The 16,426-nt window shown below is 43.3% G+C and overlaps 1 protein-coding gene across 9 annotated transcripts in view; it reads right to left on the minus strand.

Annotated features, from left to right (window-relative positions):
- ATXN7 (ataxin 7) overlaps positions 1-16,426 on the minus strand; it is a 172,852-nt gene that overhangs the window by 106,903 nt on the left and 49,523 nt on the right. The window contains exon 1 of one of the 9 annotated variants that reach the window (XM_036331670.1): positions 15,969-16,414. The exons of the other annotated variants lie outside the window; for them this stretch is intronic. Within the exon in view, the coding sequence (XP_036187563.1) occupies positions 15,969-16,077 (109 nt within the window). The 5' untranslated portion in view covers positions 16,078-16,414. Of the gene's footprint in view, positions 1-15,968; positions 16,415-16,426 lie in introns of those variants that run through there. 9 annotated transcript variants of the gene reach the window in all.

Raw genomic sequence — 16,426 nt, forward strand, 5'->3', positions numbered from 1 at the left:
TAGACAGAAAAAGGCCTAGAAGTAGGCATAAAAGGAAGGGAGAAAATAAATTCCCCATTCAGAGGCCAAGAAAAGCACAGAGTTTATCACGGGAAAGAAAACCCCGGTGATGTAACTGAGGGATTTACTAGTAGACACATTGCCACTTATTTGCACATATCCAGTTATTCTAAAACCAAAACCCATTTCTTTCTTCACACCATATTGTTACTCAACCAAAAAGGGTGCTAGAACTCTGGAAACAAAGATAAACAGCCGAAACCGGTTTGGCTCAGTGGATGGAGCGTCGGCCTGCGGACTGAGGGGTCCCGGGTTCAATTCCGGTCGGGGGCATGTGCCTGGGTTGCGGGCACGTCCCCAATGGGAGATGTGCAGGAGGCAGCTGATCGATGTTTCTCTCTCATCGATGTTTCTAACTCTCTGTCTCTCTCCCTTCCTCTCTGTAAAAAATCAATAAAATATATCAAAAAAAAAAAGATAATGCTCTATCAAACTTATGTCCAACAAGGGAATGAAATGATATTATAGTGACTACCCCCCAACAAAAAGCTGAAGAAGATCATTAGTGGGTAGTCTATGCTGTTTCCCTGATCTAACTCAATTTTGCAAATTTAGCCAAGACCTATGTAAAAACCTGTCCTAATACCTTCTGCGCAGCATTTATACCCCAAATGTAACACTAATGACACATTTTTATTAAGAGTGATGGCCTGCTTTATATGGACACAAGATACTAATGAACAACTTTTGATAAAGGCTATCAAAAGCATAGTGATGTGGAGGACTCTTTTAAGAAAGTGACACCTAACCTAAGGAAGGTTTCAGGGCAGGAGAAGCAGCAGTCCTGCAAGGGGTCAGAGGTGAGGAAGAGCCTAGTGTGTGAGAAGAACTAGAAGGAGGCCAGGGTGCCTGAAGCATGGAGGGCAAAGGGGAAAATGAAAGGTGACAAGGCTGGACAACATGGCAGAGGCCAGACTAGGCAGAGCCTGTGGACCACAGTCAAGGAACCTGGATTTTCAAGGGGCTACAAGGCCCCAGGTGATCTGCCTCCCCAACACACTCCCGACCCTCAGCGTCTGATTCCTGCTGCTATCCCCCCTTACACCCTTGGGTTTGCCGTCCCTCCTGCCTGAAGGCTCCTTGAGGATATCCACACGATTCATGCCTTCATATCCTACAAGTCTTGGTTCACAAAACTCCTCACCCTATTTTAAACTGCATTCTTCTATCCTTTATCTTTCTCCAGAACACCCATCACCTCCTAACATACATACATACATACATGCATACATATATATTTTTCCCCCTTTTCCTTTCGAATTATTGCCTGCCTCCCACACTAAAAGAGAAACTCTATGAGGGTAATTCTAGGAAGTTGGCTGTTTTTGTCTGAAAATTAGAAAAATACCTAGCACAAAGTAGATGCTCGATAAATGCATGCTGAATAAATGAATGCAAACAAAAAGAAACCATTAAAGGGTTTAATGGGAAGAAACAACCCTCATTGCCCTAGCCGGTTTGGCTCAGTGGATAGAGCGTCGGCCTGCAGACTAAACGGTCCCGGGTTCGATTCCGGTCAAGGGCACATGCCCGGGTTGCGGGCTCAATCCCCAATAGGGGACATGCAGGAGGCAGCCGGTCAATGATTCTCTCTCATCATTGATGTTTCTATCTCTCTCTCCCCCTCTCCCTTCCTCTCGGGAATCAATTAAAATATATAAAAAACAAAACAAAAAAACAACCCTCACTTCCTCAGTTTTTATCATTACCTACACACCTGAGGATTTCTCATCAAGGAGGGAGGCTACACCCATGCCCCACTGGCTCCAACTTCTAGTTTGGTAACTACCAATTCAAGTTGCACACTGCTAAAGCTCACACTCCCAAAGCTCGACCTCAGGACAAAGCACGAACTCCTTTGGGATGACTTGCTCCCTGCCTCATCCAGCTCCATTCCTGCCTTCCAATACTCAAGCCCAAGGGCTACCGCCAAGTTTCAGACTCTCAGAGATGTCCCCACCTCAGAAGGTGCTCCTACACCACACTGGCTGACTCACCCATCAAGGCTTAACAAAAGCTCCAACCCCTCCTTCACCTCCTCCAAAGAGCCTTCCTTACATGCCCTGCTTCCCCCTCCTGTCTGATAGCACTCCACCTCAAGTTGTTGAGATTCCCAATTTCTGGGCTCACGGGACTACCATCCAAGGCCTCACAAGGAAACCTGTATTTTCTTCTAATGGCACTGAGAGGCCTCTAAGGACATGACAGCCTGTTTACTTTGCATAAAAAGACACAAAATTTTTCCTCCTACCCTCTCTCAACTTCTTACTCCCCTCTTTCTTCATAGAAATGACAGGAAAAAACAACCTACCTTATCTTCCCACAATTCCCCATCTCTACCTGCAACTGATAAGCATGCTTGGCCTCTTATTACAAAAGAAGGAAGTCTCAGATTGTATCCAAAACTGACACATCCACTTGGGCTCTGAGTCCTATTCTCTTTCCAAATCGGTATTATCGCCGTGATTATCCATTTTCTCACGTGTTCAATCATTCCTCACTCCTGAATCATTTCCAAAGTAGACAAACATGCCCTAATACGATAAAGTAAATAAAATTAAAACAACAAAAAAAACTTCCCTTTATCCATGCCCCCATCCTGCCATTGCTTAATTTCTTCATTCTCTTTCAAAGCAAAACCCTTTGAAGACCTGCCTACACTTGTCCCCTCCACTTCCTCAGCGTCAGTTCTACGGCCTCCTCCCATCAGGCACCTGCCTCCTCCACTCTCCTGATTAAGGTCATTAAGAAAGACCTCTGCACTGCCAAAGCCAGAGATGAAGTCCCTGGCCTGGCTTTACTTAACCTCACAGCAGCATCTGACACAGGCAATCCCTTCTGACGAAAAGGGTTTCTTCTCTCAACTTCCACACCACCACACCCACCTGGTCCCCTTCCCCCTCTCACTGGAGGGAGACTCCTCCCCTCTTTTGCAGATTCCTCCTCACCACAACCCCCTCAATGAGGGCTCAGCCCTTGGCCCTCTTCTGTTCTTCATGGACACGCGTATCTTAGAGCAGTGGTTCTCAACCTTCCTAATGCCGCGACCCTTTAATACAGGTCCTCATGTTGTGGTGAGTCCCAATTTCATTGTTACAAATTAAACATAATTAAAGCATAGTGATTAATCACAAAAACAATATGTAATTATATATGTGTTTTCCGATGGTCTTAGGCGACCCCTGTGAAAGGGTTGTTCGACCCCAAAGGGGTCGCGACCCACAGGTTGAGAACCGCTGTCTTAGAGGCACTCAACCCACCCCGCTCTCTCCAGGCCCTCTATACAGTGATGACGTGGCCTCACCCAGTGTCTCCAGCCCGGGCTGCTCCAGACGGTGGATTCAGTGGCCCACTCCACAGCTGCACATGAATGCCAAGCACATCAAACACAGTGTGGTCCAGACAGAGCTCCGGACCGGACCTCCATATCCTCTGCCATTCCTCAGCTCGTTAAATGGTATCAACTCAGCTCCCAAGCTTCAGATCCCTAACTTTCTGCCGCATCCACATCCAATCTTCACTAAATCATGTCAAGTCCACCTCTAAAACATATCCTTACGAGGACAACCTCTCTGCAGTGCCACTGCCATCACTAAGATCGAAGTCACCATCCCCTCCCACCTAGTCTTTGGGTATCTATACCCTCCCCCGAATCTATTCGCCATACAACAGCCAGTGGCCTTAACACAGGCGAATTAAATCAGGCCATTCCCTGCTGAAGCACCCTCCTCTCCCCGCCGCCAACCTCGCCCCAGGCTCTCATTACACTTAGATCAGGGGTCCTCAAACTTTTTAAACAGGGGGCCAGTTCACTATCCCTCAGACCGTTGGAGGGCTGGACTATAGTTAAAAAAAAAAACTATGAACAAATTCCTATGCACACTGCACATATCTTATTTTGAAGTAAAAAAACAAAACGGGAACAAATACAATATTTGTATTTGCATGTGGCCCGCGGGCCGTAGTTTGAGGACCCCTGACTTAGATCTTTGATCACAAAGATCCTGATCTGACCTCATGCCTCATTTCCCGCCACTCTTCTCCATTTCCATCTCCGAGGCCACGTATTTACTTGCCCCTTCTGCTTGGAACACTTTCCCCTCCTTCCACACGATCCAGTGGCCGTGGTTCTCTCATCATCCAGACCTCAGCTCAAACGTAAAGTTCTCAGAAAAGCCTTCCTGATCATGTCAGCTGGAGCCCTGCCTCCCCACTCTCAACTTACTAGCCTACTTGATTGAGTACTCACAGTCCTTGAAAAATGTTTGCGCATTTACCTTGTCTCGCTTCACTGAAGGGCAGGAGCGCTTTCTGACTTGTGTCACTCTATCCCCAACACTCATCAGAGACCCTGGCTCTCAGTGGGTGACTCCATAAATATCTGCTAACCAACGGCCTGCCTCGGGGGTTAGGGCTGTGCCTTTTTACCTTGTTGGCAGTTGTGGCCTCAGACTCTAGTCCAGCAAGCGGCACAGAGAAGGTGCCTGTCAAATGCTTGTGGGACAAAATCGAAATGAATGAAGGTGAAACAGCCAGAGAATTCTCAAGGCAGGAATCACACAGGACAAAATATCTTGAGGCCTGCCTAATGACAGCGTCTGAATCTTGTCAGGAAGCGAAATGACCTAGCTGGCAAGTTGGAGTCCTGCCTTCAAGAAGTGCTCAAGCATCTACATGGGTTTACTTGACCAAATACGAAATGCCCGAAGTCCACGTCCTGCAACTGAAGATTCAAAACTGGTCCCAAGTGGAATTATATAGAATGATGACTTTCATGAATATGTACTAACTTCAACAACAACAATGTTTTTCCCCATTAAAAAATCTGTCTACATAGCTTCCAAACAGAACAAGGTAACTTAAATGAAGAATTGATTCAAGTTAAAATAGCAAATTTCCGAATTTAAGAGGAAATTTTCTAAATTCCCTCATCACACAGGGACTGCCTATGAAACCCCCAGTGACTACCACAACACATACATAAAATCAGGTATCTGCCTGGCCAACGTGGCTCAGTCGACCTATGAACCAGGAGGTCGCGGTTCCATTCCCAATCAGGGCACATGCCCGTGTTGCAGGCCTGATCCCCAGTGTGGGGCATGCATGAGGCAGCCAATCAATGATTCTCTCTCATCATTGCTGTTTCTATCTCTCTCTCCCTCTCTGAAATCTATAAAAATATATATTTTTTATAAATCAGGTATCTTTGATCCATTTCCCACCTTAGTGAGAATGACTTTATTCTGTTGGCTATAATTTCCTTTCTTAACCAGAAAAAGAGGTTTGTAAAAACACGGCAAGCAGCTCTCTAAAGAAACACAAACTACAGGCTTCCAGAGGAGGAGCAGTGCGATTCTACAAGCAGGAAGGTAAATACCTACACGGGGCTTCTCTCTGCAGGTCCACAGAGACAACAAAGAGGAAATAAAAAATGTCAATTCCCACTTCTCATTTTTACTAGAGTCCAAGAAAGCTTAAAACTGGGGTTCGTTTGCCAAAGCATGCTGCAGTTTCCTCACTGTCTACTGGTTGCCTGCTAAAGGAAAACTGGCATTGCACTTCCTGCTGCTCCCCTGAAAGTTCTGGCTGTCCACTTGATTAGAGGCCTGCTCATAATACTGTCTTCTCATTATTAAAATAATCAAATAAGCAACTATCATTTGTTGAATTACTGTTAGACACTGTACAAAGTGCTGAACCTGCATTATGCCATTTAATCCTCCCAAACACTGTGAGGAACCACCATCATCCCCATTATACAGGTAAGTTAACTGAGGCTGAGCAAAACTATGGAAATTTCCTTAAGTTATTCACGTAGTAGAGATAAAGTCTGAACCCAAATCTGTTTTAATTACGAAACTAAAGTTCCTAGTACATACTGCCTCCCTCTTAAAGTTGCCTTTTGCAAACTTACCACATGGAACCCGTTTCTGCACAACACCCACTAATAGCACATAGAAGTGGGATAGCATGGAAGTTACTTTGAGAAGCTGATTTAAGGCAGTGTTTCTCAAAAACCAAAATACATACTGCTTTCCAGAAAGTGTACATACACACACACACACACACACACACACACGGAGAAAAATAAGGACAATGCAATAAGTCTTTCCTAAACCTAAACTTTCTTCAAATTTAAAGGACTGTCCTTTATTCCAAAACACTGGCCCTCTATTTATATGGTGGTAAGAATTATATGTGTCTAATTATATTTATTATAAAATGCTAGCACCTCTGTTTGGTCCTCGGTTTGCTGCAGAAACTTTCTGGCTTCTAATATAAAAGCCCAAGGACCACTGGCTAAAAGCATTCTTCTTTTTTCCTCCTGCAATATTTGGATTTCAGAACTGTGGGAAACATCTGTATAACCTGGGAGGGGAATATTTCCTGTGTTAAGATTGTGAATCTAATTGATAATACACTATTACTTTTTCCTTGCCATAAGCTTATATATAAGAGAAAAAGCATTTCATGTTAGCAGGGTCTTTATTATAAAGAGAAACAAGAACATTTAACCTAGTTTTATGTTAGGAGTGCCTGAAATGCAAAAACCATTCTTCTCTTTCTCTTGCTCATTTATAATATTCCCTGCTGTACAAAATGAATATAAATGTAATCCTCTGCTTTTCTCTCAAAAGTACAGTAACTCCAACTGTTAAGTCTACTAACAGGCTTCCTTTTCTCCTTAGAAGTTCTATCAAAAAATACTTTATAATCAGAGGGGCACATTTATTAGAAATACTGCCATAAACTTTGAATATCAATGCGATTAAAAGCAATCTTGTACTGAGAAATGCTATTTAAATAGTAAAACTTCACTTCTCCTTTTTTAAAGAATTTTTTTAATGGCACAAATCCCAGATGATTGTTTGCTATCTTCTGCAACCTTATCTTTTATTTAATCTTTTTAAAAAGCCAATTACTTCCAATGCAAACTGCAGGCTTCCCCTCCCCCTAAATACACACACACACACACACACACACTGGTGGCCCAGAGCACGAAATTCGTGCGGGGGGGAGGGGGGGGAGGAGGGAGGGTGGTTCCCTCAGCCCAGCCTGCCCCCTCTCACAGGCTGGGAGCCCTCAGGGGATGTCCTACTGACAGCTTAGGCCCGCTCCCTCTGCGGGAGGCAACCAGGCTGATCAGGGGAAGGAAGGCGCAAGCCCCATCACCCCGCTGTTGCAGCCACTGCCAGCTATTGCAGCCACCAAGGTGTTTTCATCAACACAGACTCCAGTCCCTTCACCATGAAAAAATGACAACTTTCTGTAGGCATTTTCAAGGTATAGCTTTCATAGGATGTGACCTTTCTTTCTTTCTTTCTTTCTTTCTTTCTTTCTTTCTTTCTTTCTTTTTTTATCCTCACCTGAGGATGTTTCCATTGATTTTTAGACAGCTTGGAAGAGAGAGGGAAAGACAGAGAGAAACATCAATGTGAGAGGGACACTTTGATTGGCTGCCTCCTGCATGAGCCCTCACCTGGGCCCCGGCCAGGGAGGAGCCTGCAACCTAGGTACATGCCCTTGATCATAATCAAACCCAGACCCTGCAGTCGGCAGGCCGAGGCTCTATCCACTGAGCCAAACCAGCTAGGGCAGGATATGACATTTCTTAGCACCTCCAGCAGCGGACCTTTGTTTTTCCTCCAGGAGTGAGGTGGAAAAACCCTAGATCACGTTCTTGGATTCTTATAACACAAGTTACCAAGAACACTGCAAGTGGCAGCATACAGGGAGCTTAGCCAATGAGCGGTCAAAAAAGTGTTTACGCTTGAACTGGTTTGGCTCAGTGGATAGAGCGTTGGTCTGCAGACTGAAGGGTCCCAGGTTTGATTCCTGTTAAGGGCATGTACTTTGGCTGGGGGTACATCCCCAGTGGGGAGTGTGCAGAAGGCAGCTGATCGATGTTTCTCTCTCATCGATGTTTCTGACTGTCTATCCCTCTCCCCTCTTCTCTGTAAAAGAAATCAATAAAATATATTTTTAACAAAAGAAAAGGTGTTTCCTCTGCAGCTCATGTGCAGAGGACCCCCTGCGTTGTGTCCACTGGGTTAGGGGCGTGTCCCCGCCACCGGGGGTGGGGGAGCATGCCCCCGAGGCCGGCAGCCAGCCCCACATTGTGGGCGCCGGGCTGGGGGGCGTAGCCCCAGGCTGCCACTTGGCACACACACAAGTGGCCACGGGGCAGGAACATCCACTTGGCGCCTGCGCCCGTAGGCCCAGAGTGGCCGGGGGCATTTTGGGACCCTGGCCGCTCAGGGCCTACACGCAGGCCTGCAGGCTAGGAGCGGCCTGGGTTCCGAGGATGTTCCCAGGACCCAGGCTACTCGGCGTCTGTGTATGCAAATTAACCCGCCATCTTTGTCACGTTACTTTGCATACTCCTGATTGGCTGGTGAGCATAGCAGAGGGGCGGTCAATTTACATGTTTCTCTTTTATTATATAGGATATATACATATATATATTTTTTTTTTCTAGGACTGCTAAATACAACATATAGACAGTTGTAAGGCATAGCAAGAAAAAGGCTCTGACATGTTTACTTAAAATTTCTTTTTTTTTTTGATAAAGGTCAGTATTTCTAGCCAAGTGTAAGGAAAACAAAGGTCACAGCAACCTGCTCAAGCTCATGAGAAGCAGGTGCACATTCTGGAATGGGTCAGCACAGCAGAGGGTGGAGCATGTGGGCTGTGGGGTTAGGCAGATCTGGGTTACAGGGCCTCTTACATGCTTTGTGATCTTAGTAAGGCATCTCACTTCTCTGAGCCTCAGTTTCCTCCTCTGTAAAATGGGAATAATGGTAACATCTAGATCAGTGATGGTGAACCATTTGAGCTCAGCGTGTCAGCATTTTGAAAAATCCTAACTTAACTCTGGTGCCGTGTCACATATAGAAATATTTTGATATTTGAAACCATAGTAAAACAAAGATTTATATTTTTGATATTTATTTTATATATTTAAATGCCATTTAACAAAGACAAATCAACCAAAAAAATGAGTTCGCGTGTCACCTCTGACACGCGTGTCATAGGTTCGCCATCACTGATCTAGATGAAATGACTGCTGTGAAGATTACATGAGGTCAAACCTGTGCTGGCACAGAATAAAAGTTCTCACCAAATTTAAGCTGTCCACATACAGGAACATTGTGAGATGTGGACACGAGGAAGCAGGATGTCCTTATAAGGAAGAAGTGAAACAATGTAAGATATAGGTCATACTCAATAATGATGCATGAATTCCTTACACTTCCCTCCTGAGATAAGAATGTGCAAGAACTAATCAAAACTAAATGGAGCCCTAGACGGTCTGGCTCAGTGGATAGAGCAGTGACCTGTGAACTAAAGGGTCCCCGGTTCGATTACAGTCAAGGGCACTTGCCCAGGTTGTGGGCTCGATCCCCACTGAGGGGTGTGCAGGACACAGCCGATCAATGAGTCTCTCTGATCATTGATGTTTCTATCTCTCCCTCTCCATTCCTTTCTGAAATGAATAAAAATATATATTTTAAAAAAACCTAAATACAGTACAGTTAGGAACCCCATCCTACTACTGCAGGTAAAATGCATGTTTTCCATTAACTGAGAAGCCTTGAAGATTGAGGAGCTCAGCATGGATTGTGCCAGGCACTGCACTTTTCAGCAAGTCTAAGCTCACTGTATACTTGCTTCATCAATCAAAATGCAGATTTGTTTCCTGGTGAATCCCCTTATAATTCCCAAACCTCCAACAGGGCTTCAGCTTCTCTAAACCAGCACAATGGCAGAAATTCTGAAGAATGTGAGCTCCGTAAACTTTTAAAAAGCCCATAAAAGTTCTAGATTCTTTCACTAGGATATTTATAAACCATCAGGAACTTAATAGAAGCCAAGCAACATCTTCACAGCCGAAGGCTCTTGGAAGCTGGGACAGTAACAGCTTTGTTGATGCTTTCATTTGCTTTGTCCTAAAACAGGTATATGCCCAAGGAAGTGGCAGTGAATGACAAAAGCAAACAAATATAGGTACCTTCTTATACAAAATCGTTTCTTTCTCCTTCTATTTCTCTCTAGCTCGACATATCTCTTCAATATTGAATAAACTTTTGGTTTAAGAATAGATTTTACTGCCGAACCGGTTTGGCTCAGTGGCTAGAGCGTCGGCCTGAGGACTCAAGGGTCCCAGGTTCGATTCCGGTCAAGGGCATGTACGTTGGTTGCGGGCACATCCCCAGTAGGGGGTGTGCAGGAGGCAGCTGATCGATCTCTCTCATCAATGTTTCTGACTTTCTATCCCTCTCCCTTCTTCTCTGTAAAAAATCAATAAAATATATTAAAAAAAAAAAAGAATAGATTTTACTATTTTGAAGATTCACCCTCTCAAAACAAAATTCAAAGAGTACTAGAATCAAATTCTGTAGAATGAGTTTCCCTTTGTTAACCAAGGGATCCATTAGAACAAGGACAGTAAACTTTTTCTGTAAAGACCCAGGCAGCCTGTTCTGGACTTGGTGGGCTGTAAGGTCTCAGTCCCACCTACTCAACTCTGCTATTCATCCTATGGAGACAGACATAGACAATAAGCAAATGAATGGACGTGGCTATGTTCCAATGAAACTTTACTTATGGACACTGACATCTGAATTTCATATTTTTCATGTCATAAAATAATCATCTTTTGAGTTTTTGCTTCAACCATTCAACAATGTAAAAACCATTCTTAGCCCTAACTGGTTTGGCTCAGTGGATAGAGCATCGGCCTGTAGACTGAAAGGTCCCAGGTTCGATTATGGTCAAGGGCATGTACCTTGGTTGCAGGCACATGCCCAGTAGGAGGTGTGCTGGAGGCAGCTGAATCGATGTTTCTCTCTCACCGATATTTCTAACTCTCTATCCCTCTCCCTTCCTCTCTGTAAAATATCAATAAAATATATTTTTTAAAAAACATTATTAGTTAGCCTGCAGGAAGGATTTGGCCCACAGGCTGTAGTTTGCATTAAAGTAGCTAAGGTGCCACAATCAGGAGAAAGACTTCCTGCTATAGGGGAGTCTCTCTAGGTCTCCATGGGGGGGACTCTGACTTCTAGGTTACTGCTGATTTTACAAGCAGAGAGTTTCCTATAGGAATTGCCAGCAAGGGTGCTGTCACTGCAGCCCTAATGTTCATCCAGGTGAGCATCAAGTGTGGGCAATCTGCAACAGAATCACCTGCGTACTTCTTAAATGTGTATTACTGTGACTCCGATGCAGTGAACTTGGATCTCACTGATTTCTGTCTGAGGCTCAGTTTCAAACCCCATTTGAGATACAGGCAGTCTGTAAGCACTGTCAAGCACTCATAGGGGAGATGAGAAATGGCAGCCTGGCGTGCCTGAAAAGAAGGTGCAGAGAACTGTAAGGCTCCATTGTGTAGGAGACAAGCTGAAGTCCATGGAAACATAAAAAAGAAAACCAAAAGAAATGATATGATGTCTGGGATGTCCTTCAAACTAATTCACTGTGGGGAGCTAGGTAGAGATGAAACAAGATTGGGCCATGACGCAGTTGTTTAAGCTGTGTGATGGATAAAAGGAGGCTGGCTCAGTACAGTAGTTTCTCTATTTTTATAAATTTCAAATTGTCCATACACACACACACACACAAAAGAAGGGGAAAATAGAAAAGAAACCCTAGAGAAAAATAAAAATGCTCTTAACTTCAGGTAGAGGGTTTTATGCCTAAAATGTAGTTACTTTAACAGTACTTCACAGAAACATCCATGTATTTTCAGGTAACTACAAACTATTTTTTTTACCTAGGAAAGAAAAAAGTGGTATTGTTACGTTGACTCAGTCTGTGTTGATTGAGGCTAACCTACCTCCTCAGTCTGTTCTTTTTTTTTTTTTTTAAAACCTAACTGCCAGTAGGTGCCAACCAGCCTCTTTTCCATCTTGCCCTAGGCTCAATTATGTCCCTGTTATTATGAGAAAAAATCACCTGTCAACAAGTGTGGACATCAGCCTGGGTTGCCATCTTATGCCCTTACCTAAATATCAGAGATAAGAGAGGTGATGTCCTGTCTGCACTCTTTCAGGAAAGTGTAAATGGAGTGCTAAACTCAGGACAGACAGCAACAGGACCTGCGGAAAGACAGCCTCTGGCCTCCCCAGTGGCCATAAAGCACACCTCTCCATCCACAGACTAAGTCACAACACAATAGAAAATTGGTCATTTAAACCCCTCATCTTTGAGTGACTCAATCTTCAGGACAGCCCAATGCATTCATTTTGGGGGCAAATATTTACTAAGCAGTGTGCAGGAGCTAAATCCAGGATAGGGCAAAAGTAGGTTTACAGTTGTGAGCATGCCAAACGGAGTTTATTCTTGCATAATTACTTATTAATTATTATTTTTCATAGGAACAACTGTAAATGTACTTTTGCCCCACCCTGTATATGTCAGTCAGCCATGCCAGTGTCCTCTGGGAACTAACACTCTAATGAAAGCCAACATATAATACATGCTTTCACATGGCGAAGGTAGAGTGTCTGGAGAAGAAAAGGATGGGCTACTTTGATATTGTATAACAAGCTGAAGAGAAGTTAGGGATAGCATCCCAAAGGAAATGTTATTTTCCAAAAACACTGTTGACACCCACAAGGACACCATATAGGTGTCTTTTTTTTTTTAATTTCCAAGAAATTAAGGCACTTAATGTTTTCATTTTTAAAGGCTCCCAATATGTTCAGGGACTAATTCAGAAACCCTAATTAGTTAACTTACACCAATTAAGTTCATCTAAATATAATTTTGTGGACTCTAGAATTTCACAAATCACCTGAAAAGAAAGGTATTATCTTCTGAGTTCAGTCATTTGAAATAAGTCAAATGTGTTATCAATCTTTTTCCACCAAAATCAACTGTACAATCAACTAATGTTACAAATTAGAAGAAAACAAGGCAATACAAGTATGAGGATGAAGATGAAAAACAGGCTGACCTCTGAAAGATAACGGAAATCTTATCCTAAAATATGCCTACTTATTAATTGGAAGAGGGAATGATGTATCAGCTAAACCTCAAATAATCTTACTTCCATATAAATCAATAATTCCAAACTTTCCCACAGCTATAACCATTGGGCAGTCTTGCCATGAGGAAACTGGCCAAAATAAAGGACAAGAGGAAAAAAAGATCAAGACCTTAGGTTAGCAATTTTAAATCTGGGGACTTGAGAATCCAAGAGAAGAAGTGGATACTTTCCCTAGAAAGTGAGCATATATACTATTTTGCATACAATTTCAGGGGAACTATGACCCCCTGAAGCCCATTAAAGTACTGGATTAAAAACCCCTGACCTAGATAAATATCAAATTAGGAAATCAGGTCTCAGACTACCAGCAGTTGAAAGGGCTGTAAGAAGCATACAGTAATTTTCAATACATTATCTAATTAAATTGCAACCCCTACAACAACCTTGGGAAGTAGGTATTATCTCCTTTTACAAAAAGGGAAAGCTAGAATCTGAGAGGTGAAAGAACTAATTCAAGGTTAAGCATCCTCCTCTCACACCCAGATTTCTAATTCTTAGGTCCTCAATTATGAACTAGAGGCGAATTCAAGAACTCCACTCCATATTTCAAGACATCTTCCAAGATGGAGAGTCGCTGACTTTTAGTACAGTCAAACCTCGGTTCCTGAACGTCTCCCATCTGGAATAATTCAGTTCTTGACCAAGTTGTTCACAGAAAAAAAAAAAAAGGTCTCGGTTGTCAACCAAATCTTCAGTTTTCAACCTGACAACCTTTTCATGCTGATATCTCAGTAAGACAAAAAAGCTTCTTTCAGGTAACAAAGGAAAGAATGCTTTTGCTGCTGGTTAAATTGAGGATTAGCACAATTTTAAAACATAAGGAAGCCATCAAGAGTGCTAATGTTGTAAGGGTGTGAAAGTGCTCACAAAACAGCAATCACAGGCAATTGAATAAGTAGAAAAACTGGTGTTGATTGGATAAAGGAAAAGCAGTTAGCCAGTGATAGCATTTCAGAGGCAGTGATATATGAAAGTTCCCTTAAGGCTAGTAGGGGGTGGTTCACCAAATTTAAGAAGTGTTTATTTATAAATTAAACAGCGCATTAGACAGGTATTGTATACTATAAGAAAGATTAAAGCAACAGGAATCATTTGGGGGTCTGGAGTGGGTTTAATTCAATTTACATTATTTCTAATGGGGAAAAATGATTCACTTTTCAAACAAATTGCTTCTTTAACAGCCTCCCATTAAGTTCCAGAAACGAGGTTCCACTATACTTCATACGACCAAGTTATCTACACATTTCTTCTCAATTTAACCTCATTGACGAGAAATTTAATATGGATGTAATTCCAAAACACCTTTTCTTGGTAGGAAATAATGTAACCAAAGACAAAGGATAATTGTCTAATAATTTTTGATAATTTTTAAATGTACTTTCATTTCTTAAGCAGCCTGATATAAGCTCTTTGTTAAAAAAACAAAAAACACACAAAGGCCCACTGGATGAGTGCTGAACCTTCTGATGATTGGATTTTTAAACTGTCCCAGATGAATCAAGATCTGACTGAATTAAAAACTTCAGTCTCTACTCCAAACAGGCAGGCAGAGTTTCAGATGAGCTAGCCACTTCAGCATCCCCTGAATGGTTAGAGCGGTTTAAAAACATGGCACCCCTAACAGTCCCGAATACTTTGATTGGTCAGAATCACATACAACCAAATCTATTACTCCTCTGCACATCCAGATGGTAGTTCAGAGGTCTTAGATCTTCATGGTCAAACCTGATAATGAATATGTCCCAGCAGAAAATAACAAACACAACAGAAACTGCGTCCAGGCCACTAAATTAAGTGGGTCTCAGTCCAGACCCAGTTGCCCAGTGAAACATTTACACACGTACTCATCCTCTATAGAGAAATTACCAATAATTAGCATGCTGTTTTCACATAGATTTAGAAACCCTTTATGGGAAATGTATCCACACCCAGAGAATGAAAACTAAGAACAAGTGTAGGTCAGGTCCTTAAAGCTCTACTCCAACTGCTTCCTATGAGAGTTGCCACCTAGTGATTTTAATTTTTTAAGCCCAGGCAAGCTGCCAATTCAACACTAAAACCGGACTAACAACTGACTTTTCCTATTGCAACATCACCAGCAAGTCCTGTGCTTTCCCTCTTTTTCCTTTGCTTGCAAACAGCAATTCTCATTTTCAAAATCAACTAATTTGCTCTATAATCTGTTCCAATAGGAAGTTCTCAGAGAGCTGCCAATGGAATTACTCTTCCTCCTAATGCCAAGAGGCCAACAAGTGGCCAATTCAAAAAACCAAAACAGTGGATGTGAAGAAAAGATCGGCACTAAACACAATAAATGTGAAGACGGTAACAACGGGCCAACTCTGGACTTTAATATGTTCCACTTGCCAAAGTTCTACCTATTCTTGTGCTCTGGGCAGTAACTATACCAAAATAAAGGGCTACATGTGAGAAATAAAATTGCACAGGGGAATATAAACTCAATATTTTGGATTACCAGATTCCACTCAGGGCCTTGTCCATAGTACCACTGAAAAAACAATAACTCGACCTGAACCAAAGGTGGACTGGCCTCAGAAGTTCTTTCTGACCAGTGTGCCCAGGCCTGGCACAGGCATTAACTAGATAGCAAATATGACTATTTAACAAAACAAAACAAAAACACAAAGGAAATCTGAAGGAAGTCTGACAGTTTAGATGGCTGACCTTTCATTGGGAGGCACACCTTTAGCTACAGATACTTCCCTACAGTATTCTTCTACCAAACAGTTTTATTAAAAACTGACCAATAATTAGACTGTTTTCACCTTTAGGGCACTATATACACTTGTTTCACGATATGCTCCCACCCCTCACCCCGCCCCCCAACACACACCTTGGCAGCTCACAAAAAATCTGACCAACCGCTCCTCAGGTGTGATGATCCTGTTGAACTTTTGTAACTCAAATTCCATAAAAATAAGGCTGCACAGGTAACGCGCCATCTTTTTTAAAGTTCAAAATTCATTTGGATTGCCAGCAGAAATTTGCAGGTGGCCAGTTTCCTTCCCAGAGCCCCGAACGCCTGTGCGGAGACGCTTTCGGAAGCGGAGAATTCCTTCCTCCCCCGGTCGGCCTCCGTCCAGGTCAGACCCGAACTCCCGCAGGTGCCAGCGCTCACCACTGAGCGGCCGCCCCGCGCCAGGCCTCCGCGGAGGCTCCAGGACGCGCCCATCACGGGAAGCCCCTCGGAGACCAGGTTTCCAGACGCTCCGCGCGTCCTCCCGCTGCCTCCTCCCCGGGCAGCATCCTCGCGCCGGGAGGAGGGGCGGGGGCGCCGGCACGGAGCCTGCA

The sequence above is a fragment of the Myotis myotis genome, unplaced genomic scaffold (genome assembly GCF_014108235.1).
Source record: "Myotis myotis isolate mMyoMyo1 unplaced genomic scaffold, mMyoMyo1.p scaffold_m19_p_13, whole genome shotgun sequence".
NCBI lineage: Eukaryota > Metazoa > Chordata > Mammalia > Chiroptera > Vespertilionidae > Myotis > Myotis myotis.